The sequence below is a fragment of the Glandiceps talaboti genome, chromosome 23 (assembly GCF_964340395.1).
Source record: "Glandiceps talaboti chromosome 23, keGlaTala1.1, whole genome shotgun sequence".
Lineage (NCBI taxonomy): Eukaryota > Metazoa > Hemichordata > Enteropneusta > Spengelidae > Glandiceps > Glandiceps talaboti.
Window position 1 is genome coordinate 3,750,253 of NC_135571.1, and position 27,920 is coordinate 3,778,172.

Sequence of the window (27,920 nt, forward strand, 5' to 3'; positions counted from 1 at the left end):
CTGTGGCAGTCAATCTTCCAAATTGTTACACTGTGGCAGTTAATCTACCAAAGTGTTACACTGTGGCAGTCAATTTACCAAAGTGTTACACTGTGGCAGTCAATCTACCAAAGTGTTACACTGTAGCAGTCAATCTTCCAAAGTGTTACACTTTGGCAGTTAATCTACCAAAGTGTTACATTGTGGCAGTCAATCTGTGAAAGAGTTACACTGTAGCAGTCACTCTATGAAAGAGTTACACTGTAGCAGTCCATCTATGAAAGTGTTACAATGTGGCAGTCAATCTACCAAAGTATTACACTGTAGCAGTCAATCTTCCAAAGTGTTACACTGTGGCAGTTAATCTACCAAAGTGTTACACTGTGGCCGTTAATCTACCAAAGTGTTACACTGTGGCAGTCAATCTTCCAAATTGTTACACTGTGGCAGTTAATCTACCAAAGTGTTACACTGTGGCAGTCAATCTACCAAAGTCTTACACTGTGGCAGTCAATCTTCCAAATTGTTACACTGTGGCAGTTAATCTACCAAAGTGTTACACTGTGGCAGTCAATTTACCAAAGTGTTACACTGTGGCAGTCAATCTACCAAAGTGTTACACTGTAGCAGTCAATCTTCCAAAGTGTTACACTGTGGCAGTTAATCTACCAAAGTGTTACATTGTGGCAGTCAATCTGTGAAAGAGTTACACTGTAGCAGTCACTCTATGAAAGAGTTACACTGTAGCAGTCCATCTATGAAAGTGTTACACTGCAGCAGTCCATATATAGAAGTGTTACACTGTAGCGGTACAGTGTAGCAGTCAATCTATGGAAGCAGTACATTGTAGCAGTCAGTCTCAAAAAGGGTTACACTGTAGCAGTCAATCTATAAAGGTGTTACATTGTAGGAGTCAGTCAATGTCACATGAATTATCAGTTAAAATTCATTACATGAGGAAGGCTTGACAAGGAATAAATTATAGTTTTGCATAACAATCAGCAAAATCATTTCCACAACATAATAATTCTCTATTTGTAATTAATAATTTAATAACTACTTTGATATTTATTGGTGGCGTAAACAACAAATACAAAAATACAAAATGAGTTATGTTATGCATATTTTAAATGGATTTTGTAAAGAGAGTCAGGCTGCCGACAAATAGACTTTCACCTAAACACAGAATGTTGCAATTTGAAATATCTGCAACATAAAATCTGTACAAATTGTGTAGAATTGTCACTGATGAAGCAGCTGATCTTTTAGACCAAGGTACAAATGTGGTGGTGATGTAACTATTGTAAGACATTCAGAAGGTTATCACTGATTGAAAATTCTGGTGGCTAGGTCAGTTTTGGATACTGGTAGTCACAAATAAAATAGTACAGTGGGAACATCGAAAATGGATGGCATCTTTATAGAAAATGAGTGATAATTTTGTATCTACTGTCTTTATGCCACAAATCACAATATTCAATTCAGCCCGCCCACCCTGGCTCATTGCAAACTATTAAATATTTCATCATTCCTATAACTGAAATATGGCATATTAAAATTAATTATCACGCATAATTACAACAAATGAGAAAAAAGAGCATCAGCATATCTCTTTCGACAAAAACAGAAATTTAAACAAAACTTACAATAACTATATAATATGTAACAGATACATACATATTCTCTGACAGTATTACAACACAGACAACATTATTTGCATAGGTATATATACATGACATACCAGTGCACATTTAGGGTCCAAATATATTTGTGTGTAAAGTTGAAATTTATACAAAATCTTACAACTTCTGGTCTTTTATCCCAATAATCAAATACAACCCGCAAAAACCCCCAGAGCTTTTCCTTGTTAGCGGTAAGTAGGAATGAGACAAGTTTTATGCAAAGACATATGATATAATTAGTGTCAGTAACTTATCAAAGTATAAACATCACAGGAGCCTAGATCTGTTTACGTATAGAATGCTATACATATTATAATATTGAGTAAGACAGTTACTGTTATTTCTACAGATATAAACAAATTGACAAAGCTGTCACCTGAACCTACATACGAGGCACCCCCTGTTTTTTTAGTATCAGCTGTATTGTTCTTTTTACCAAATTTTGCCTTGTGTGAAGTCTTTCCTTGGCTCACTCCATTTATGCAAATTTATGCAAATGAACCGGTGTTTTTTCACGGGTTGTAGTACAAATGTGAGTTCCGATCTAAGGCGACATAAATCTTACAACTAACTTCATAAGACTGGATTTTGGACCCATTCATATTGCATTTTCTACTTGACTCACTGTGGACATGAATCACGTACCAAAATCATCCTGAATTACCATAGCCTTCATTTGCCCCAATCATTTAGCAGTAACCTTGAACTTTGACCTTGTATTAAACCGAACCCCTTATCTAGGAAACTAAACACTACTGATGATCAAATGGAATTTTGTGTCTGACATAAAACTTATCTTGGCCCCAAACTATCCTCTTGCACCTAGCCAACTAAAACCCACCTCAGAGTTGACTTCAATTGTTCACATTTTTTTTTTTTTACGTCTGGTTAATCCTCTTTTCCCTAACTTTTTCTTGTTTGTGTCCCCCTGTTAAAGTTAGATTCCAGTGGCCAATAAGAATTCATGTTTTATGATCATCATTGGCAACTGACCAATCAGTGCTGATCTCTCATGTGATTAGGTTCTAAACCAATGTTAATCCTACAGCTGAAGTAATTGTCCAATCAGAATCAGGTTTTTTCGACTACTGGTTATTAAGTAGCGAATAAGAATTCATGTTTTATAATCACAACTGGCAATTGACCAATCAGTAGTCACTTTACATACAAACGAAAGGCAATATTTTTCTGGATGTAATATTTGCATATAAGCTACTACGATAATAATCTGATTTATTTATTTATTTATTTATTTATTTATTTATTAATATAACACAGAAATTAAACGTAATATATAAACTTTTATCTTCTTTCATAATATCCGTAGCCGTCATATTCATTTTCATAATCTTGTATGGGTCTACCATATTCATCTACGGCGGTACCGTACGTACCCTGCCTACCGTATTCATCTATAGCGTTACCATACGCACTGACTGGTCTGCCATATTGGTCAACTTCCTCACCTTCGAGCATAAACGATACTTGTGGTTGGGTGTGCTGTTGATAGGCATCTTGACCGTAGCTACAAGAGTAGGGGAAACACAAAGGGGAGGGGTTAAGACAGGGATACATACAGACAGCACACTTTTATCTTATCAACATGCAAAGTACATGCAAATACATCATTCATGAGAGCATCTACAGATAGTTTGCAAGGTATGCCGTGACGGGGCGCCCTCACACATCAGTCAACCCCTTAGAGTAGGCTGGTGAAGTTGGACATATCTTATAGTCTATCACACAGTGTGCCCTTTAAGAAAAGACGACATTTGTTGCTGCAGGTCAAAGTATTTTCTTGTGAATAAGAACATACCATAATAAGGGATAAGGCAATCTGATTAAAATCTGAAATTAAAGTCAACTTGGAGCGATATCTTTATTTATATCCTACTTTTACTGTTGTTTGTTCTTTTTGTTCTGTGAGTGGTTTGTACCATAATATGACACAATACCATGGGAATTCATATACAAATCTTGAGCGCTGACTGGATTTAATCAACCAAATAGAACACGCAATATGCCAAAACGTATGGATATAGTACCTCAGAATGCTCTGTTCGAAAAGAGCTATTGTTTTGTGGTTCTCTCTCTGTTTCAATTTCGATCGCATTTTGTAAGACAGATTCTAATTGGATGTACGTAAGTACAAGATTTCTATGTGAACTCCTAGTATTATCAGATGTATGTAAAAGGTGTACTGAACAAAAAAGAACAAACAACAACAAAAGTAGGTGATAAATAAAGATATCACGCCAAGTTCACTACATCAAATTTTAAACAGATTGATGATATAAAGGAACATCAAATTGTGATGAACCACAAGAAATTGCTGGACTTGGTGAGCACTCTGACTTTACAGTACATGACATTTCTAAGATCTGTTGATCTGACGATGTTACTTGTCTAAAAATTTAAAAAGAAGGCTTTATACAAACAATGTTTGGAGTGTGTTAGCTATCCACTTGGAGAAAAGTGTTCTTATTTTTTACAAGAGGTTTGTTACATCCGAGAAATCTTCTACCTGTTCATAATTTTAAAAAAAAATTTTCTATAATGTATTAAAATTATTTTTCTCAATTTTTTATTTAAATGGCAATTTGAAATATGCATTATATTTCATTTAAGACACTTTGATTTTAAACAAATTGATTGCATTTTTTGTAATGTAAGCCGATTTAAGCCACTGATTTTAAACAAAGTGGTCGCATTTTGAGTGAGGTAAGCCGATTTAAGACGCTTTCAAATTGAGTTTACACCGATTGGTCACATTATGAGCAGCTGTGATTTTTAAAAAATTGGTTGCATTTTGAGTGATGTAAGCCGATTTAAGTCATTTTGACTGTCAGACAAATTGGTCGTGTTTTGGGTGATTTAAGCCACTTTTGAACAAATCAATCACTCTTTGGATGATTTGAGACACTTTTGATTTTCATAATAAATTGGTTGCAGTTTGAATGATTTGAGCAGCTGTGATTTTCAAAACAAATTGGTTATATTTTGATTGATTTCAGCAATTTTTAATTTTCACAGCAAATTGATCGTAGAGGTGTTTTCTTCCCTAAGTAGAAGGCTGATGAATGATGCAAAGCTAGTACACAGACTATTTAACATTACATGCAAACACAAACATGAAAACACAAAAGTAGGCATGCATTAACATTGGCTTAAATCTCAAAATCTCACGTCACACCACATCACAAGCCGTTGATGGGCATACAAACTGTGTGTTTATTACAAAATAATGAATGCCATATTAGTATTTCATAAAAATCACTGGGTTATTGGAACTGTTGTGGAAACGTTACAGAACCTGTCTCATCTTCGTTTTTGTCTGCATAATGGGTTACTAATGTCGAGTGTCTGAACTATATATGTTGTTTTCATTTCTAAGGTATAATATGACACCCTCATGATGCACAACTGCCAGTTAGTGTACTCAAAGCATTTGCACATTAAAGCACTTGCAGGGTTCTCTGCAGTTATACTTTCACATGCATACTTAGATGAAGAAGACACCGCAAACATGACTCACGACTATTTCACACTGCACTCGCATATCAAGAAGTTCTGTCAAATATGACGACCTCATGACGCAGGCGCAGAAGTGCCAGTTTTGGGTACTCATGGCATTTGCATATTCAAGTGCTCACATGTCTCTGCAGGTTTACTTTCAATTGCTAAGCATCTGTAGTGTTCGCTGCATCGGTACTTTCAAACGTGTAGTAATAGTGTCAGCAGAAAACACCACAAACATGTCTACATCACTCATGCATCAAGATCTCCTGTCGTAAAAGCAATGACTTTAAATGTTAAAATCCAAGCATGATGATGAATACATATCTGTTTCAGATTCAGCCAGAGATTCTAAGTGACAATATGTAGTACTCAGAACTCTGCATGCACTTCATAAAATGCACACAATACAGATCACAGCAATAAACACAGCACTCCATGCGCAAACCCAGAAGCATGATAATGATGATAATGTTAATGAACGATGTTTATGTTAATACTTCCAAAAGTACTCATGTATGTATTAAAGTTAGAACAATTTTTCTTTCTTGTTGTATTACTTCCAATCCCTCAGAACAATAATAAATATTCAGTACATTGCTATGACAACAATGAGAAAAATGCTAACAATGGATAACAAAGATTTGTACGACATACTAGTGCAGCTTTGACAAGTAACCAAAACTTGTACGTCACAAAAAAGTTGGTTTATTTGGAGTTTATGTGTAAGTAGTAATTTGTGCACTTCAAATTTTCTGTATATATTTAGTATAACTGGTTTACAATTCTCGTTACCTAAAGAGAATTGTACCTCTTAGGTTTGTCATAAAAATAAGGACTATTCGGTTTCTTGGTCAACACATCGACTTCTGCTCAAGGCACTACACATGCACTACTATAGACGTATGTGAGAATAAGTCAACCTTCTTGTTCTATTTTGACCCTCTAGCATTAGGTAAAATACTATTGCAGGTACTGAGAATAAACTCAACCTTCTTGTTCTATTTTGACCCACTAGTGAGGTAAAATACTATTGCAGGTACTGAGAATTGAAATGTTAGTACACAGGTCAAAGTTGGACATGGTAAATTGTGCAATTGGTTAACAATGGTTGGTGTACAGGTGAAAATTGCAACCTAAGGTAAGACTTAGTTAAGCGCTCCATCATGATTGGTTACCAATGGTTGGTGTACAGGTGAAAATTGCAATATAAAATTTGTAAATTTTTCTGTTCAATATAATCGATAGGTTACACATGAAGATTTAAATACAAAATACTAGTTTGAGCCTTACTCAGTTGTTGAAATTAGTATGACAAGTGTACGCTTTTTGTGTGTGTAGAGATGTCACAACTCATATAAAATGGGAACTAGTGCACTGAAAAGTTATTGAATCCAACATGATTTGTTTACAATAGTCTGTCTAGAATTGAAGAACCAAATATAAAATTTCAAATTGCGTACACCTATGTCGTTCACTTCAATAAAATGATTGGTCTAGAACGGTCAGTACACAGGTGTAGGGCTGGATATAAAATGGTAAATTGAATTCCATAAACTTTGAAAGAGTTGTTCAATTTGACAAGATGATAATTGATTGGTCTAGAACGGTCTGTATACAGGTGTAGGGCTGGATATAAAATGGTAAATTGCGTGCTATAAACTTTGACAGAGTTGTTCAATTTCACAAGATGATAATCGATTGGTCTACAAAGGTCTGTATACAGGTGTAGGGCATTTGATACTAAGAAAAATATTGGCGCCCGAATGTCTGCATGGAGTTGCAATACATTTAAATAGTTTATTTCATTTAGACTAAATGTAGCAACGAATGTGATCTTGCTATTGAAGTGTGGCATTTGTAGGTTTCTGTGTGGTTGTATCAAACAGAAAAGCTGCACGGTATTGTGAAATTGACTGTATCTTTATGTAAAAACAGCATGTCTCATATCAAAGTGAAATACCAGTCTGAGAGCAACCCCATTTCTGCAGTAATATGCATGTCAGTGTAGTTGTTAGCTTGTTAATAAAACCATACCACCACTGCAAAGTTTTCTGTCAAGTAAATTTTTCTGTTAGTAGGTTTTTTATTGACACTGATTTGATTAGTAGTGTTGCTGTGTGTTGGAATACCATGATGCTGACCTATTGTACATTGGTGATCCATGTGGTCCGATGTAATCTCCGTTAACCATTCCATACTCATCCATGTATTCCGGACTTACAGTTCCGTCTATCAATTCTCCATCCTCATAACCACCTGGAAATAATAATAATAATAATAATAATAATAATAATAATAATTTTTTTTTTTTTTTTTTTGATGAGTGGATATTATGTCAGATTAGAAATATGAATTTCAATTTAAATATTTGTAATTTCAAAAATTAAGAAATCCATGAAATCCGTAATAACTTCCTGAAAGGGCTTTTACTTTCCTGTATATTGTGTACAGGGATTACATATCCTTACCTGGATGTCCATAGAACAGATCTGGTCTGTCTAAAATATCAGATTCCTGGATATAAGGACCGTATCCTTCATCTCCGTACATCAATCCGTCATTATCATCCATCTGTCTGGATTCAACCATCTCTAACCACTGGGAATTATGCCACCGGAATTTTTCTAGTTTGATCTTCTTGGCCCATTCTTCATCAAATTCCTATCAAAATAACATCACTCATTAAGATTTAATTGCCTCAGTCTGTCTGTCTGTCTCTTTCTCTCTCTTCCTCTTTTCTGTTCTCTGCATTCTATCTTGTCACAACAGGGAGCTATTTAGCGAAAATGTCTATTTGATCAAACTTACTGAAATATCTGTAGAGGTCTATTTACTGAAATAATACTGTGCATTATCACAAACTTGTCTAATCTTTGGCGTCTAACATGTCACTAGAGGGCGCTATTTCTGTAGAGGTCTATTCAATCCAACTTACTAAAATGATGTCCAGCATTTTGTCGGACTTTTCAAATCTCTACATTCTAACTTGTCTCTAGAGGGCGCTATTTCTGTAGAGGTCTATTCAATCCAACTTACTGAAATGATATCCAGTGTATTATCACACACTTTTCTAATTTCTGCATTTTTATCATGCATTAAATCAATGAGATAGGCTGGTGCTTGCGTTTCCTTGACGATAACTTCCCTGGTTGCCTGGTGGAATGCCATTTGATAGAATACATAGACTATCTGACATACAATCTCATCATCTTCTTGTTTAGCTGCAATGACAAAATAGTTCCATCACGAGTTAAAAATGATCATTTTCATATTCTGCTCTGTCACAAGCTGTCATTCACGTTAGCAATTTGATCAGCTGTGGTTTTTTTGTTTGTTATGGATGGTTACTCAGTAAAACCTACCTGGGTTCCCATCCCCAGTCATTTTACTGAAGATACCATTATTGTGTGTTTTTGTTAAGTGTGTAAGTAGTTAAAATCTACCGAAGTACCCCAGTCATTTTATCTGGGTACCAGTGTGTCTTTTAAGTGTTGTAAGTAGGTAAAATCTACCTGAGTACTGCAGTCATTTTACCAGGGTACTGCTGTTTTTGTTAAGTGTGGTAAGTAGGTAAAATCTACCGAAGTACCCCAGTCATCTTACCAGGGTACCATTGTTTTTGTTAAGTGTGGTAAGTGGGTGAAATCTACCAGCGTACCCCAGTCATTTTACCAAGGTTCTCTACCAGTGTTTTTGTTAGGGGTGCTAAGTACGTAAAATCTGTCAGAGTTCCTCAGTGTACCCCAGACCACATTTATTTTTGTTATAAATTACACTCACAGTAGGACAATATTTCTGATAGCAAATGTTACTCAAATGACCCAAAATTCATTCTCATGCGTTGATTACAAGGTGATAATATCTACATAACCTAGGCAGTACTATCACCCACTTGTACTAATGTACTGCATTGAACAGCAGTAACATTAGTTTGTCTATCATAGTTTACCGATAACTGGCTTTCCACAGTGGTATGTACACGGGGAAGAAACAAAGACTCGGTCATGTGCAAACTGGTAAAAAGAGCTCTCTTTATACTAATTTGCACATCACCAAATCTTTGTTTGGTGTGATAATCTCCATGCAGATAAAAGGTAAATTGTCTTGGTAACCGATCTCACTGGTAATTACGAGATTAGGGGTGTTTTAATTTAGATAAGAGGAGAAGAATGGACAAGGTGTCTTTATTTTGTCAATAAAGAGAGAATTATATACAGCTGAATGAGAGAAAAGTAGCCAGGGAAAGAAGTCTTATATCACCACAAATCTCAATGTGTCAATTGATCAATATCACACACAAAAAAAAGTTTTATTTCACCACAAAAATTAATCATTCAATCGATCAATCATTCAACCAAATGATCAATCAATCAATAAATCAATAAATCGATTGATTGATCAATTACATGCTTGCTGTCCCCTGTGGTATGTACCTACCATTCAATAGCTCTATAAGATGTTGTATTATGCCAGACTTAGCCAGCATTGCAGCACAAGAATCATCACTGGTTACCGTGCCAACCAAGATGACAACTTCAAGGACTAGATCATCTTCAGCAGCACCTTGTAAAAACAAAAGCAAAATAAATGTTGAGTAAAACCATTCACAAAACAGCAATTGGTTTCTGAGAAAAGTCTGTATTCTTAGTGAGTTACAAACAATTGGAAATTGTTTTATTTATATTTTGAATCACAACTTTTGATGTCTTACTTACATGTGACCTTTTTACAACGGATAACTAAAGTACTTTCAGCTACACAACCTGTTCACTTGAAACGTTCACATCAGGTGTAAAATAACAATGTATTGACTGCTTTACTTATCAGCTCAGTTTAATTCTGCATGCATTTCACATTAAAAGAAAATGCAGCTGTTTAACACAGACATAATCATAAAAGATAAAAGTGGTTACCTGGTTGCAATCTCTCTTGTATCCATGGTACCAAACCATACTCTTTTAACAAGAGTTCATAATCTAAATCTGGTATTGTTAGATTACCCAGGATTCCTAGCGACTCAATAACAAATTCTTCATCGTCATAACTTTTGATGACGTTAGCTAAATCACTGATGTAATCCTAGGAAAAAATGAATAAGACGATAAAATGATATAGGACATGTATAACGTATATATAGACTAGAGGTGTCTCATACAATGTATAACGTATACTAAGTATATAGACTAGAGGTACTGTATAGAGGGATATTTTACGAGTGGCACAAGTTGAGTTTATAAACTTTTTACTCATGTGGAAATACTTATATAAAACCTTGGTTAAATTATTCTAGTATAATATTAAGATCAATGTCTGTATTCTTTAACATTACAATTGTCTTCTGGCATTGTTAGAACGGTTGATTGCATAGTAGGGATCTCCTAAACAATTTTTGATACATCACAGTAGGCAGCAAGCATGTAACTGATTGATCGCTGCCCCCTGTGGATACATATGATAAATTACGCCCTAGGATCATTTTATAAGTTATATCCTAAAACCAGATTTGAGTTTAGTCAATTACAAGTTATAGTTAAGTATACTTCTGATCTAGTATGTAGAATACTACGACTCCGAGTATCTTTTTAATATATGCAGCAAAAATACGCCCAAACAAACTATAAACTTAGCTTGTGCCTCTCTTTAAAGAGACATTTAAAAACTTAGTTTTAAGACAAACCATATTTTTTTCATCACACTAGGAACACTGACAAACATTTCTAACTTACAACAGAAGGGTTTTTGGTGAATTTATCTTGTATAGAGATAAATATATTTACATGACTTACAACAAAGAGATTTTTGGCAGGTCCATCGTGTTGAGATATATTCCTAATCATCTTCATAAGAAGTGGATCTTTGAATTTAAAAGCTCTTCTCATAAGTAGTTTTAGACCAGAGCCTTCACATATGATTTGAGCATTCCGTTTGGTACATGCCAGGTTGATTCCCAATGCTATCAATTCAGGATCTACTCTCTCATCCTGACATTCTAGGATCATCTTCATCACCTGTGATGAAAGGAAAAATGTTCAACATGTTAGACATCATCATTATTGTACTGTGATTTATGGTGAGGAGTTATGTATATGCTTTATATTGTCTACACACAAAGCATGCTTGCTTATTTTCATTACAGACATAGTCTGCAGTGTGTACATATTTTTCATAATTTTTGTTTCCAAATAAAAGGTTACTTATATTTTACCTTTCACTATCACTTGTTTAATGACTAGTAGTCACTGGCAAAATTTCCACCGTATTAACTGATGTAATACTATATTTTCATACTGTATGAATCCAAGCCTTCAATCAAAGGCATTCATTGCATGGGGTTCTACTATTATTACATAGTTATGTATATCTGAAACTGTAAATTTCCATAAAAATCATACTGTGTGAACACACACTTTTGTGTACATCGAATGATTGCATATCATTTGCATGCAAGTATGCAATAATGTTTTCAGGTATTGCACTGCAGTGTAAATACCACTAGTATGCATAAGCACAGGTGTACAAGTAACCTCTAGTACATATGTAATAATTAATGCTCTGGAAGTAAGTAAATTAACATACAACAAAATCTACTTACAATTGGTATACAGTCTGTGTAAGTAAACATGGACTTAGCCTTGTCATCCATACTAACATGGTATAACAAACATAACACAATTACTTTGTGATTTTCATTGCCTGAGGAAAAAAAAACAAAACAAAACATTTTAGACATGGTAATTTTCACAATAAAGCTGTATTCTTTGGGAATACAGAACTTTGAGAATTCATGGAATAAATAAGATATTAACATATTATTTCCCTATTCTTCTTTCTTTATTTTGTTACATCTAAGGGCTTCCTGGCCAACATACATTCAGCATCTAGACCCATCCACTCTCCAACAGAGAACAGAAATTTATGACGTAGAGGCTCTATTTTGATAAAAATGATCACTGATCATTTTAGTTTCAAAGAGGAACACCACTCCAGGAAATAGATATTTTCATAAACTATGTGTTCTGGAGATTAATTTCATGATTTTACATCACCTACAATTGTTTGCAATTTCTGAAAAACATCAAGTTGATCTTGTGCCTTTATAGGGTATCTTTGCTATAGGTGATACAATCATGGGAGCCAGCAGAAATAATATATATACATGATTGAGCAAGATCAACTTGATGTTTCTCTGAAATCGCAAGTAATTGTAGGTGATGTAAAATCATGAAATGACTCTCCAGAACCCATAGTTTATGAAAATGTCTCTATTTCCGGAAGTGGTGTTCCCCTTTCAAGTGTTCCACCATTAAAACAAATTACACAGAATTCCAGAAAACATGAAACTTTTGATTGGACTACCAGAACTGACGATGATATTATCGGAGAGTACTTTTTCAGCAAAATGTGTCTCATACAATGTGACCTTCCATCCTCCTTACCTATAAGTCCAACTAGTTTGGGTAAAAGTCCAAGTTTGACAACTTTACTCCTTAGCTCGGTATCAAATGATAAATTCAGTAACAACCTCAGTGCAATATTAAGAAGGTCCTGAAAAGAATTAAGAATATAAAATTATTAAATATCAAACAGAATCTTACAGTGTCTGCTCTGTGTTTTGTTACATTTGTATTTTGCTTTTGTTATCATTAACAAAATACAGAGCAGACACTGTGTAAGGGATGTTTGTGTATTATCTTTATTGTGTCTACAGAGCAGACACTGTGTAAGGGATGTTTGTGTGTTATTTTCTTATGTCAGATCTATCTGAAATGTTTCTCCTGGAGAAATAAATCGGTGATAATATACTTTTTGTATGGTTCATTTACTAGTGATGTCATATGTTAACTTACCTCATGGTCACATGGTATCAGTTTTGCTAGTTTCTCAATAATTTGACTTTGACTCTGTAAGAAAGGTGATATGTAGAATTACTGAAAAGTACACTAATTTACAGAGAGAGAGAGAGAGAGAGAGAGAGAGAGAGAGAGAGAGAGAGAGAGAGAGAGAGAGAGAGAGAGAGGGAGAGGGGGAGGGGGAGGGGGAGGGGGAGGGAGAGGGAGAGAGAGAGAGAGAGAGAGAGAGAGAGAGAGAGAGAGAGAGAGAGAGAGAGAGAGAGAGAGAGAGAGAGAGAGAGAGAGAGAGAGAGAGAGAGAGAGAGAGAGAGAAGGAGGGAGCAGGAAAGATGATATGAGGAATGAGGCAAGATAGGCCAATACAACAGTGAGATTGTGGAGAGGTGCTAGAGGATAGATAATGTAAGTGACAATGAGGAACACTTTTTCCATAATTGATTGGTAAGAACTAGGTCTACATCAAGAACAAACTCCATGTATTTTAACAGCACCCTTTATCAGCAAATTTGGCTTTCCTCCAATAAAAAATGATGTGAGCTTCAAGATATGTGACATGTATACATATCTTTCTCTCTATGAGTACTAACTGATAAGCATGGCATGAAACCTGTCAAATCATACAGACTTAAAATCTTACCATTTCTGCTTTATTTTCAGCAAATATACTAAGTTTCTTGAGAAACGAGACAACTAAAATTAGTAATTCATAGTTGTCTCTGTCAAGTGTCTTCACTAACATTGGAATCACATTTTTATTCTTCATTTTCAGCTCTACCTTGGCATCCTCAGCCAGGTTTAGGAGTAAATAAAATGACACTGGAATATACAAAAGAGAAAATACCAGATTTAAAATGAATGCCTTCAGTACAGTAACAGCAAAGCCTTTATATTTTATTCCTATGCACAGTAATTGTTAGAATGCAAAAACCTGAGATATAGTTATCATGCATGATGAAGCCCTTAATTGCCAAATTAATTATAATTTATATAAAACCATTTGCATAACGAAGATATTGCATAACAAGTCTTCCTTGAAGACCCAGCTCCTCAAATACTTTGATTACTTCTCTGTGACTAAATGGTGACATGATTTAAGAGAAATTAGTGGCAACAAATAATTACTAAAAAGTGTCTGAGATATGCAGGAAATGGAATTTTGGAAACTGGATTTTGGAAACTACTGCCAAATACAACCAGCGATAACACCATATTTTCTGTTCAAATGTGTACAACTTATCTTGTGAGTCGTGTACTCATATCTGACTAAAAATGAAGTACATTGACTATTCATATCAAAATATCTACAAGTAAAAACACAACAAAAGATGAAAACCTTACAAAACTTTAATAAAGTCATGATATTTACCTCGAAGGAGTTGATCTTGTTTCTTTAGAAGACTTTGGTATTTTTTGTAACTTCTTTCAAAATCTTTTTTCAGTGATGGATCACCGGGTTTGGTTTCTAGTGAACATGTTAGTCAAGGAAATGAAATAACATTAAAAGAGAAAATTGTCTGAGTAAAATATTTCATCAATTATGAGTGACCTATGACTTTTGAATTTGGAAGCCATACTAACATTGTTCTATGAATTAAAAATCCAAAATAAATACCCAATCCTCATCCATATGGTGACTTTAATTATCCACAACTAATAAACCAATGTTCTAGTCACAGGCATCTCTCGAAAACTCCCAAATCAGTTATTATTTCTAGAAATCAACTTACGTCATTACATATTCCAATTCAACTTTTATTACAATATCATTACCTTACTCTGTACAGAACACCTTCACTACCAACACAAAGAATATACCAAAGAATATACCACAAACTAAACACATGTAACATAAAATACAAACACTGCACTGAACAAAGACAACAGGGTGATGTCATAACTAATGTGACTTCACCCACATATCATTAGTTTCTCTAAGAATTCATATGACTACACTTTCTTGAAATAAACTTACATCATTACGTATTCCAATTCAACTTAGTTGTATCACAGTATCACTGCACTGAACAAAGACAACAGGGTGACATTGTAACTAATGTGACGTCACCCACATATCATTAGTTTCTATAAGAATTCTTATGACTACAGTTTCTTGAAATAAACTTACGTCATTACGTATTCCAATTCAACTTAGTTGTATCACAGTATCACTGCACTGAACAAAGACAACAGGGTGACATCATAGGTTATAACTAATCTGATGTCACCCACATGTCATTAGTTTCTACAAGAATTCATATGACTACACTTTCTTGAAATAAACGTACGCCATTTAATACGTATTCCAATTCAACTTAGTTTTATCACAGTATCACTGCACTGAACAAAGACAACAGGATGACACATCATAACTAATGTGACGTCACCCACATATCATTAGTTTCTCTAAGAATTCATATGACTACACTTTCTTGAAATAAACTTACATCATTACGTATTCCAATTCAAATTAGTTTTATCACAGTATCACTGCACTGAACAAAGACAACAGGATGACATTGTAACTAATGTGACATCACCCACATATCAATAGTTTCTCTAAGAATTCATATGACTACACTTTCTTGAAATAAACTTACATCATTACGTATTCCAATCAACTTAGTTTTATCACAGTATCACTGCACTGAGCAAAGACAACAGGGTGACATTGTAACCAATGTGACATCACCCACATATCATTAGTTTCTCTAAGAATTCATATGACTACAGTTTCTTGAAATAAACTTACGTCATTACGTATTCCAATTCAACTTAGTTGTATCACAGTATCACTGCACTGAACAAAGACAACAGGGTGACATTGTAACCAATGTGACATCACCCACATATCATTAGTTTCTCTAAGAATTCATATGACTACAGTTTCTTGAAATAAACTTACGCCATTACGTATTCCAATCAACTTCGTTTTATCACAGTATCACTGCACTGAACAAAGACAACAGGGTGACATCATAACTAATGTGACGTCACCCACATATCATTAGTTTCTATAAAAATTCTTAGGACTACAGTTTCTTGAAATAAACTTACGCCATTACGTATTCCAATCAACTTAGTTTTATCACAATATCACTGCACTGAACAAAGACAACAGGGTGATATTGTAACTAATTTGATGTCACCCACATATCATTAGTTTCTATAAAAATTCTTAAAACTATATTTTAGAAAATAAAAGGATATCAGTTTTCCTTTTCTTCAGCAGTTCATCTTTCCAGAGGTCGTGTCGTTTGAGTTCATGTTCAACTATAGACATAACTAATGCACCAATCTTAAAATGAGCTATGACACCATGGAACTGAGAGAAACTGGAGAAACAGAAAAACACGTAAATAATATTGGTGGATAATTCCACACTCTTTTTCCAATCTTCACGTAAAACTCTAGCCAAGGCTCCAAGAACAGTTTCTGAAAACAAGAGAGAACAAATATCTTGTTAAAATAATGTTTGCACAAATCCCTTTCATTTTTGGAATTTTGTATACATCTTAGTTATTACACTGTTGGTGGCACACTGAGTCTAGAGGGTGCGCCCGCTAAGTCAATTTGACGTGCCACTGACACACACAATTTCAAGTGATGCACCAAAATTTGCTGTTCCCCTATCTCTTATGATGTGGTAAGTGTGCCCTCTACGCCAATTTGACACGTCACTGATGCACACAATTTCTAGTGTGGTGACTCACAAGAAATGCCTCAACAACATTTGGCTATCATTAGAGGGCATGGCTGTTTCCGTTTTGCATCTGTGGTATGCAGTCAGTCCAAATCACCTTCATGTCAATACAATCGTTAATACAATGCACAGCAAATCACGACATACCGGTACTAGCAATCCTAAACATCAAGTTTAGCTACATATATGTATAATACATTTGTACAGAGTATGATAAATCAATTCAGCTACCTAACACTGTAACAGTTTTCATGTATTTGTATTAAATGGGTCAAGAAATTGATGTACAGAAAGTTCATTTGTTTCCACATTATTCTTTCATTCATTCATCCATCCATTCATTCATTCATTCATTTATTCATTCACCCATTTATTTATTTACTGATCCACTCATTCATTCATTTATTCATTCACCCATTAATCTATCCATCCACTCATTCATTCATTCACCCACCAATCTATCCATCCATCCTTGACCTTTGATCTTACCATTTTGTAATAATTCTTCTAGGTTATCTGGATTTCTGGCAAGTTGTAACATAAGAGCTGTACCCCGTACTTTTTCTGGTATGTCTTCATAAAGTAGTTCAATATAATCATCAATGTCGTTGACATTGGCAACTTCATCCAGCTAGGAAAAAAATAGAAAGGTTGGTCAAATCCATGTCAACTAAACTAAATATGTAATGTGAAGTCAATCTACATAATTCTGAGTAGTCAAGACAGAATGTGATATTTTAAAGTGACACAGGCTGACTTGACAAGTATTGTGTATGTGAATGTATAGTGTATGTGAATGGAAGTGTGTAAGTGCCACTGCATTATATGTACGCATGTGTGTGTGTGTGTGTGTGTGTGTGTGTGTGTGTGTGTATGTGTTTTGTCTGTATGTCTCTGTCTCTGATTAACTGTTGTGCCTGTCACTGTTCATGTGTACATACATGTATGTATCATATTGAGTATGTGTGTCTGAACTTATTTGACATAAATGTTATGAAAGTGTGCAGTGTCCTACCTCTACCTTTGTCTCTGTCTGTCTGGTTGTCTGTCTGTCTATCTATCTGTCTGTGCTATTCTACAAGTCATGATACTAATCACAGTGTAACATATAACTTACCTCTGTACCTTCATAGGGTGGTGGATCATTTAATTTCCCTGTTAGCTGTCCTTTCTTTGTTCCTAGGCAACAAAATATAAGTAATACATTATACATATGTAATCAACAGCATAAATTCTACCTGTAATTCACATGTGATCTGATATACACACAGTGTGCCCACTACCTACCCCATCAATTCTACAAGTGACCTATCGATTTCAGAGAAGAAGATGAAAATAGAAAAAGTTGATGGACAAATGACGGAGAATCAACCTAACCCTATTGCTGACAGTGGAGCTAAAATTGAACGTTATCAGAACCTCACAATTTTTGTTCTGCCTAATACCATTTATTTTGGATGTTACATTTACCTTTGGTGGTTGATGCCTCTTTCCTATTTTGTAAGTAGTACAAAAGTTGTTCAACTTCTGGTAATTTTGAAGGATGAATTAATTTACATTTTTCGACAACTTCTCTAGCCAATGCAGCAACATCAGTTGCGGCATTTAGATTCCTCAGACGAATTCTGAAAAAAATTAGAACATGTCATGTCAATGAAAATTATGATATTCATGTAGTCCAGTCATTGAAGGTGATACCAATCAGTGTGTAGTCATTGACAGCGATACAATCACCAGTATGCTAGGGAGTATTGCACAAGTTATATCTCTGAGTTCCTATGGGGTGATATCAATATTTCAATGTTGGATAAAAACATAATTCTTTTAGTTTGGGGGTTGGGGTTGTGTGAACCGTTTTAGTTCTCATCCTACAAAAAGAATTTCACTTTTAATGGATCTCTTTTGTACCACTAAAGACAAGTAATTCTAACAAATGTCATCAAATTGAGATAAGGAAGAATTTTCGCTGTAGTAAATACATGGCAATAAAATACAGTATGGCTGTCACTACATACTGGCTTTGTATTTATAGCAAGTTGCATACTAATAGTAATACACACTGATTTGAAATTGATTGTACCAATGAAACAATTTTTTATCTTGTCCAATTACATAGAAGGTGGGGGAGGGGGGGGAGGGGGGGGGGGGCTGAGGCCTAACTAAAAAAAAAGCTTTTTATCCTAAAATTGAACTATAGAATGAGTGACTAAAGGAATGTGAGCAATAGCAAATCTTTAGGCCCCCCTAAGTCAATGATATAAATCCTCTTCATGCTAGGGAGTTACTTTGAATATAACAGTACATTCTGTACGAGTCCACTGTTCTTTACTTACATTTTCTGACATTCCTTTCTTTCTCCCAGCATAGGGTCACCAAGTTCCCCTAGGATGGTAGCTTCTAATTCATAGTTAACGACCAGCGCCCTCTCTGTCGGATGTACATCAATACTTCCTCCTTTCACTTTCCTGTCAATTCCAACAAAGATGAGAGTGAAGTCAGTGTATAATGTAACTTTTGTCTAAGTAGTCAAATACAAGCACTGTATCATGCACACAATCAAGTCAATCTGACATCACTGAAACTGTGTCATATATACAGGGTACGAAATTACCAGTAGTCCTAAATCCACAGACTACCAACTACATAATTTGCAGCTGGCAGCTCACTTATTATACCACTGATTATGTGAAGATTTAAAGAACGGCAGATCTACAGACATAAAAGTATTCCAATAACACATATATTTTCCAATAGAGGAACTCTGTTTTGAGTGCAGGAATATAGGACTATTGGTCACCATCCTTGGGCTAACAATTTCTGAAATTTATAGACCACGAGGACGAGCAAAGAAAACAGTTAATTTTGAACCATGTGATATATGTATGGGTACAAGGAGATGGGAACAACATTTTACATATCCTGACTCATTACAAATGAAAATAAAATATGATGAATATTTGACACTGAAGTCACACAGTTTCAGTAATTTTACATCACATTGACGAGACTTTTTTCGTGTTACAGATGTCAAAAAGTTAAATTTATTAAAATAATAGGAATTGACAGCATTCGATTTATTCATGTTGTAAACAGCTGTTTACATAGCCTATATAAACAGTTGTTTACAACATGAGTAAAGATGGAACATCTCAAGAAAACTCTTACACTAATGGTCTAACCCAAACATGATATATTACAATCCCTATTTGTGTGCATGGCTCCACAAAAGTAGGAGCAAGCAAGACGTTGTTTTTTTCATACTGAATTCATAGATTTTCCTTCAAGTTCTAGCCACCTCACACAGTATCCAATGTCTGTAGTTGGAGTGATCTCTGTTTATTCAACCATGGATATACATTTTTGTATTAGGGAGACTTGTAACATCCATGATTCAAGAAACGTAAAAGTAATCATATCTAGTAATTCATACTTTACTACCACATTCCCCTTCTCTTAGCTCTAGAAATATATGCTCCAAGGACTCTGGCACATCTCACTTCGAGTCCTGGACTGAGCACATATTTCAACAGAAATACGTGTGTGAATTGTGTATCGTTACTAGTGTAATTGTGTGTAAAACATGACCCATTATATTGGCTCTGGGGAGGAAACTCTGAATTAATTGAGAAATCTAACTGTAGAGTACAGTACATATTTTGTCGCTATGGTACCCATACTGCTTGACAGCTCTGTCATGGTGACTCACTGTTTAGGGATATCTGTCAAATGGTTCGCGAACCTTGATCGTTTGAAGATCAGCGGCTCAATCCATCAACCATTCTTTTTCAAAAAGAAGATTGCCTTAATTACTTATCCATTGGATCAACAGCTAACGTAAAAAAAAACACGACGGAAGTTGTATTACTAAAAAATGTTATATTACGCTGTTCAAATTGATAATATGATATGATAGGCTATCATCACCAAGTCATCATCAGATGAAAAGTCTAAAAAAATACGAACACCTGTTTCATGTAATAAAAGGTTAATATCCAAACTTACCGTTTCAAATATCTTGCGTCTTCGGCCTGCATATTGTTTCAGCAAATTCAGGATACCAAATATGACTAAAACACTGAAAAACACTTAAAACACAGTACTTCGAAGTAAAATTTCACCGGAGAGTCCTTGTCGCCGCCATTTTGTCAAAATATTTTGCATGGTGCATGATGGGATATTTTAAATGGTCTCGCGAGATATTGCGATGATATATGAGAAGGTGTTCGACGCTCGGGGTACGACGCTGTCGATTCTAATAAGAAAATACACGTCTGAATATTAATATTTATTACGTAATGAAACAAAAAAATTACTTTGCATAAAAAATATACACCTGTAAGCGTATAAAACGGTATTTGTCCCAATGGCGTTGATTGGAACTTCCGATTGGCACAATTTCGTACAACAAGACTCTCTTCTTCAAGTTGAACTAACTTTAACTCTCATTTTTCATTCAAAAAATGAAATTTGATTTATTGATAATTCCTCAAACCGTTATTGTAAAGAAATGCGTTCGAAAGACCACATACATCCATCCATGTTTGCGGCAGTAGCAGTAGTAGAATCTAAAAGTGAAAAGATTGCTCTAAACTGACCGCTGGCTTACAGTACAGTGTGCCATCAGAATTACCTTAGGTAAACTATGAGATCAAACAGTGGATATTAAAGGAAAACATCACTTGAAATAAAATATACGTGTACAATAAACGTTGAACAAATGACGGGAGACGACAATTAACATGTGTAACTTTATCGATAAAATATCGCAACTTTCCAGCTGCAGCTAGCTGGTGATGGTTATTGATAAACACGTACAGATACATTTTTGATAATTCATAATTATTGTAAAAAGTAATTTGCAAGAATAAATCCTTACAAATTATATTGACTTGTAATGGAAGAGATGTGTACTGCACACTCCGCTCCGTGCACGTGCACTAATGTGCGGAACGTAAGTAGACGAAGCTCTGATCGTATTCGTGACCATAGAAACGAAAGTGATCGATGTACACAATACAGAATTGTTGAGGGCGCTATTCAACACACGTTGCTTTTACAGCCAAGATGGCAGATGCTCGATATGCAATGACCAAAGACGGTTGGTATTCCGATGCGGAAAACTACTGGAAAGGTATCCCTGCAACCACTGATGGTATGCTTGGAGGCTTTTCACACATCTCTACAGTCGATATAGAAGGATCCTCCAAGTTTCTTAGAAAAACCCTTCTTGTAAGTACCACATGGCTTCGGACAGTTCACCTTCATTGTCAATATCAGCTTCCTGGAGCTGTCTGATCAACTGACAGTAACACTACGGCACATTGTAATCAACACGTTTACACGTTGAAGCACTTCATAACTTGTCTATAACTGTATAATATGCTATCAGCGCAGTTGAAACTCTGTATATCAGTACATGATTTTGAGATCTTCAAATTCAATCTTTACATTTCTGCAATTACTGAAATATGAAACTTGTGTTTAAAATATAGCTTTTGTCATAATGTATTCACTATAAATTTCATGAAAACAAATACCTTGTTGCTATGAGAAAACAGTAGAATTCGTCTCACCGCCATGATGAAAAGCAATTAATACTGAATTCGATATTAAAAGGTACATTTTAAATTGTTCTGTACCCGTTGAACCGTACAGTAAACCATTGGTAATATTAGTATTAAAAGAAAGCTTAAAGTTAACTTTTAAGTTATTGTAGATTTCTTTCAAAATTACCCAGCCCCCCCCCCCCCCCCCAATATCATTATGTAACATTGTTTGTCAGTAATACTCCAAAGTAAGTTATGTATGTTTGCCATAACATCATTGGTTAATATCAATGCTACAATGGCATGAAATGGATTTCAATAAAGCTCTTGGAGGTAATTTAAAATTTAACAGAGAAAGTCGTTCTAAAGAACAGACTTCCCAAAACATTGAGAGAAATTCAAAGTCAACAGATAGCCTGTAGTCTAAGAGTGGCTTTGATATCAACCAAATTACTTGAAACATTCCAAATCGAAGCAGTTGAAAGATTCGGAAAATTCTGACCCAATTCATGCATTATATCTAGTATGAAACACAGCGGTCTGGTTTTTCAAATTAAACTTCTCATTTGCATATATTAATGAATGTGTTATGTTCTAGCTGCTGATAGGATGCTGTCACTTTTAAAATAACGGAATAATGAGAGAAATTGCAGTGATTTTTATAATATTTGTTCCTTCTCCACACAGGAACATACTGGTAATTCAAGAGCTCATCGTGCCTTAGACTGTGGTGCTGGCATAGGAAGAGTTTCAAAAAATTTACTTCTCAGACATGTCGATACAGTCGACTTGGTCGAACTAAACCAAGATTTCCTCGACGAAGCCAAGAGAAGCTACTTGGGGGAAGACGTTCAAAAAGTTGAGAAATACATCTGTTCAGGACTCCAAAACTTCAAACCAGAACCGAAACGCTATGATGTGATTTGGTGTCAGTGGGTATTGGGACATCTAACTGATGATCACTTTGTTGATTTTTTTAAGCGATGTAAAGACGGTCTAAGTGACAAAGGGTTTTTTGGCGTGAAGGAGAACATCACAAAAAAAGGACTTGAGTTGGATGAAGACGATAGTAGTGTGACAAGATCTTCTAAACTTTTACGAAGACTTTTTGATAGAGCTGGACTTACTATCTTAAAAGAAGAAATACAAACAGATTTTCCTATTGGGCTTTATACAGTCAAGATGTTTGCACTGAAATAATGTTTTTGGTTACCTTGGTTACCTAAAACTTTTCTTTAGTCACTTCTGTAAGATTCGGCGTGTCCGTGCAACGCTATCAGTGAAGTGACAGCAAACAGCATGACACACAGCATGCCATAGTATACAGACTACTTCTTCAAAGTCCATTATACCATGTACATGTGGTACGTTCAACAAAAAATATGGAATATATATTTCAGTCATTCTACATTATAATAATGGACATCTATGTCACAACAGCGTGTGTCTACATCACTGGTTCTGTTGTGTTCGAAATACCAGTCAAAATGTTCAAAATTACGATTACGTTCCCTGATTTTTCTTTGATATTACTAGCGATGGTATAATTATGTTATTCTCCAATATTTTTCTTCATTCAGCCAGAAAATACTTGTGACCTAAGGGGGCCTTGTCACTACTTGTCCAGCTAAGCATAGTGACAAAGCCCCCTTAGGTCATGAGTATTTTCCTTGGTTGAATGAAGAAAAGTATTGGGGAATAATATCTAGTTACCATGATTATAGAGTCACCTATATAGTTTCACTTTACCATCAGGGTGCTACCCAGACAATATTATTGGCTATACAAGGCAAGTTGAACACATTGAAAACACAAACATAGAATTTATACCCTGGTTGTTCTACTACTGTACCATGCATCTATGTCATCGGTTTTACAATGCTCAAACTTTGAGTCAAAACATTCAAAATCATCATTACTGATTTACTCTTCTCCATTTTTCATAAATTATGCCTTAAAGGGACACAAGCTGAGTTAATATGTTTTTGGGGATGTACTTTTTTCTGCATTTTAAAAGTACTCAAAATAGTCCGCTTACTGATGTATACTTAACCATTACTTGCAAATTGCAATTGAATGAACTCAAACCTGGTATTAGAAGATAACGTATAAACGATCCAATTATGTAATTATTGATACATACCAGGAACTCCCTTCTATGGAATAAACAGTTCTAACAGTGCCAGAACACAAAATGTCATAGAAGATATGCATTAACATTAAATATACTAATAATGGAATAATTTAAATGAATTTTTATGTAAGTATTTTCACTTGAGTAAAAAGCTTATAAACTCAGCTTGTATCCCTTTTAATAGGTACACCATATTATTCCTCAAAATATTCTCAACCTAAGGGTTTTGTCACTACTTATCTTTCAACTTGTAGTGACAAGGCCCCTTAGGTCACTCATATTTTTCTTGAATAAAAATATTTGGGAATTATATTCTCAACCTAAGGGTTTTGTCACTACTTATCTTTCAACTTGTAGTGACAATGCCCCTTAAGTCACTCATATTTTCCTTGGCTGAATTAATACAAATATTTTGGAATTATATCAAAGTACAATCTGATTAAAATCTGATGTGGTGAAAGTGGCTAAATGCTTTATTAACCTCTATTTCCATCGTTTGTGTCTTTTGTTCTTGTTCACCGTCGATATACTGTCTAGTCAAGCCTATGAGTTTTAACTCCAATGAATATTAATGTGCGATGACAATGTCAATTTGTGATGGATTACTACTGACATGCGCCGTTTGCACTTCGCTCACCATGGGGGTTGAACCAAAATTAACGCCTTGAGTCACAGGCCTGACTAGACGGTATAAGTGTAAAGTTAATGTAGTACGGAATACAGTCCATCAGGAACTAGACTACCTTTAAATATACAGCAAACACATAAACATGTGAACTTAGCTTGTGCCCCCATTTAATGTACAATGTAGTCTGCAGTTGGCAGAAATAGTTAGTCATAGGAAACAATGTTATCTGTGTTAGAACCATTAACAACAGTACTAAAAATAAAAATTTAAAGTTGTATATTTTCTACTAATTTTGAAACCAGTGTAAAAAATAAAACCATTTTCTAACAGAATCATAGTTATTTTAGTACTTTTTCTAGATTATATTTATGTGAAGCATATAAGTTGTTAAAACTACCGTCATATTACATGTCACACACCCCGCCCCTCCCCTCTGTAAGTATGCAGTAATTGTTAAGACTAGTCACTTCCAGGTGACAATGTATGGTTGCCTCTATTACCTTTGTGGATGAATAACTTGTTTACTATTGTGTATATAGAAACATGCCAGTGCATGTTTGTTTGTTTGTTTTTAAATGTCTTTTGAACCGCTACTTTTTGTTTGTTTTCTTAGTTCACAAAATTTGTGTGTTTGGGTTGCTTTTTGAAACAATATTCGGCCACAAAAGCTCTTAGAATATGAATTTTTTTCATAAACTTTTCGAACAGATTATAATGTTTGAATAATATGTCTTTAAAAATCAGTTTACCATTGAATGAATGCAGTGAATGTCACATGTCAAGTTGGGTGAACTGGGCACACCTGTGGTGTCCTAATTGGAGAAAAGAACCGTACGACCAAACAAACCCTTGATAGACTATTCCGGGGGACCAAAGCGTATTCTTGTTGCGGGTGAAAATTGAAGTCATTTTTCCTAGGAAATACAAATAAGTGCTTTCGATATAAAAAGAAATAGCCAGAATTTTAGTATCACTTGTAGTCAAAGAAATACACCTATGCTACTTTTCAATAAAGGTATAGCTTGTCGTTAAACAGATATCCAAATTAACTGATGTTGTGACACCCCCGGAAAAGGGCATTCCTCTTCCTTGTTACACACTGGGTTCAAAGCCGTAAATTTGAGGGAATCCCAAGGAACCACCAATCAGGAGACTGCACTTGTTGTATTGGGTACCACATTCACTTGGCTGTAGTTTGTGGATATTTACTGTGGTGATCATGGCTTTCTCTGATCTACCAAGAGCAAAACGTTTCATACCAAAATCACGAGCTGACCGATTCGCGTTCTGCTTCACAGTGGTGATATTGTTCGTTGTCGGAATCTTCGAAGCGACTGTAATTCTACCCGATATTTATCCCGAGTATGGCATTATGTTCTGGGTATACATTGCCATCGGATTGGCCCTCTACATAAACTGCATGGGCAATATTTTAATGGTAATGTATGTCGACGCGACCTCTGGTAGCAACGTCTTGCCGTCCATTCTGAAACCTGGTTGGCGATATTGTGCTGTTTGCCTACAGAACTCACCGCCTCGATCTTTTCATTGCTTCTCATGTGAAAATTGTATTTTAAAACGAGACCACCATTGTGCATTTACAGGAAAATGCATCGGCCATTACAATCAACGGTTTTATATGATGGCGTTGCTATACCTATTTCTGGGAGCTTTGTTTGCGAACTTTCTAAATTTCGACCATGCATGGGCAATACTTGGAGGACTCACATGGCAGTCATTTTTTACCATGATATTACCATTACTTGCCTACATCATCGGACTAACACATGGATACACATTCATAATGGCTTTCCTTTGCGGTACTTGTTTTTTCGCCGGTATATTCATTTCAGTTCTTCTATATTGGCATGCGCAGGTCGTCTTGAACGGACAGACAACACATGAGAAGGCAACCAAAGACAGACAATATGATCTTGGATGGAAAGAAAATTTGAGAGGTGTGCTCGGTGAAAAATGGCATCTTGTCTGGCTGTTTCCACTTATATCATCACCCTTACCTGGAAATGGACTTGAATTTACGTCGAGACTTGGATCAGAGAATGTTAAAGATTTGTAAATTGTTAATCACATATTACCTAAGTAGGCTGCAGCCATGAGTTGATGACTCAGAGTAGTAACAAGAACCCCTAAGTTGCTGATCTTGAAAATTATTAGGATTTAATGTCTATTTAAATATTTATGCAGAGCTAATTATTCAGAAATTGTAATTGCAAATTGAAGTGGCCATATGGATGAGAGATATATTATTTTGGATTTTTTTATTTATAAAACTATTTTATCATAATCATGTGTCCTACATTGTACTTGTTTGTAACTCAATATATTGGAAAAGATTAATAAATGTGTAAAATATCTTATTGTACATACAAAAATAAACTTTTTTTAGCTTTATGTACTATATTCAGTTGCAAACAGACTGCCAATTGTTGTTTCAATGTTGATAAAATTGTTTTATAAATTAAAAATCGTAAATAAATACCCAATCCTAATCGATATGACCACTTCAATAGATTTTGACAGAATTTTCTTGTATGCAAATTACAGGTGTGAGATAGCGTAGTAATAGCATACACTGTGTAGAAAAGGTCAGTTGTAAACTTAGTCCTTCTTGCAGACAAAGTTAGTCAGGACTCTGTTCTTACATTATCCCCCTTTTAATATTTTTATTGTGAACTGTGAGGTAATGCCTGTACACACAAGAATATTTGCAATACATGATCAGTACAAGTATGAAACTTTCAAAGTTTATGGTACATGTAACTTACAAATTAAACACCCACTGTGGAAGGTTAGAGTGCATACTGATGAATATTGTATTCACTCCAAGGGTGAACAAATCCACTGGTCCTAGGTCCGGGACT

General features: G+C 35.1%; 3 protein-coding genes across 3 annotated transcripts; 2 read left to right on the plus strand and 1 right to left on the minus strand.

Annotated features, from left to right (window-relative positions):
• Positions 1-558: 558 nt before the first annotated feature.
• Positions 559-20,870, minus strand: LOC144453220 (kinesin-associated protein 3-like). Its single transcript, XM_078144498.1, has 18 exons — positions 20,733-20,870; positions 19,064-19,195; positions 18,201-18,355; positions 17,848-17,909; positions 17,220-17,361; positions 16,238-16,462; positions 14,397-14,495; positions 13,668-13,846; positions 13,028-13,081; positions 12,617-12,725; positions 11,773-11,873; positions 10,967-11,188; positions 10,094-10,259; positions 9,618-9,743; positions 8,217-8,401; positions 7,649-7,841; positions 7,322-7,436; positions 559-3,186 (listed from the first exon to the last, which is right to left on the minus strand). The coding sequence occupies exons 1-18, from the start codon at positions 20,762-20,764 to the stop codon at positions 2,964-2,966; spliced, it is 2,520 nt and encodes an 839-aa protein (XP_078000624.1). The 5' UTR covers positions 20,765-20,870; the 3' UTR covers positions 559-2,963.
• A 924-nt stretch (positions 20,871-21,794) lies between these two features.
• LOC144453065 (N-terminal Xaa-Pro-Lys N-methyltransferase 1-like) lies at positions 21,795-23,476 on the plus strand. Its single transcript, XM_078144336.1, has 2 exons — positions 21,795-21,959; positions 22,964-23,476. Exons 1-2 carry the CDS (start codon positions 21,795-21,797, stop codon positions 23,474-23,476), a joined length of 678 nt encoding a protein of 225 aa, XP_078000462.1.
• Positions 23,477-26,143: 2,667 nt separating this feature from the next.
• LOC144453004 (putative palmitoyltransferase ZDHHC24) lies at positions 26,144-27,414 on the plus strand. Its single transcript, XM_078144257.1, has one exon. It carries the CDS (start codon positions 26,258-26,260, stop codon positions 27,113-27,115), a length of 858 nt encoding a protein of 285 aa, XP_078000383.1. The 5' UTR covers positions 26,144-26,257; the 3' UTR covers positions 27,116-27,414.
• The last annotated feature ends 506 nt before the right edge of the window (positions 27,415-27,920 follow it).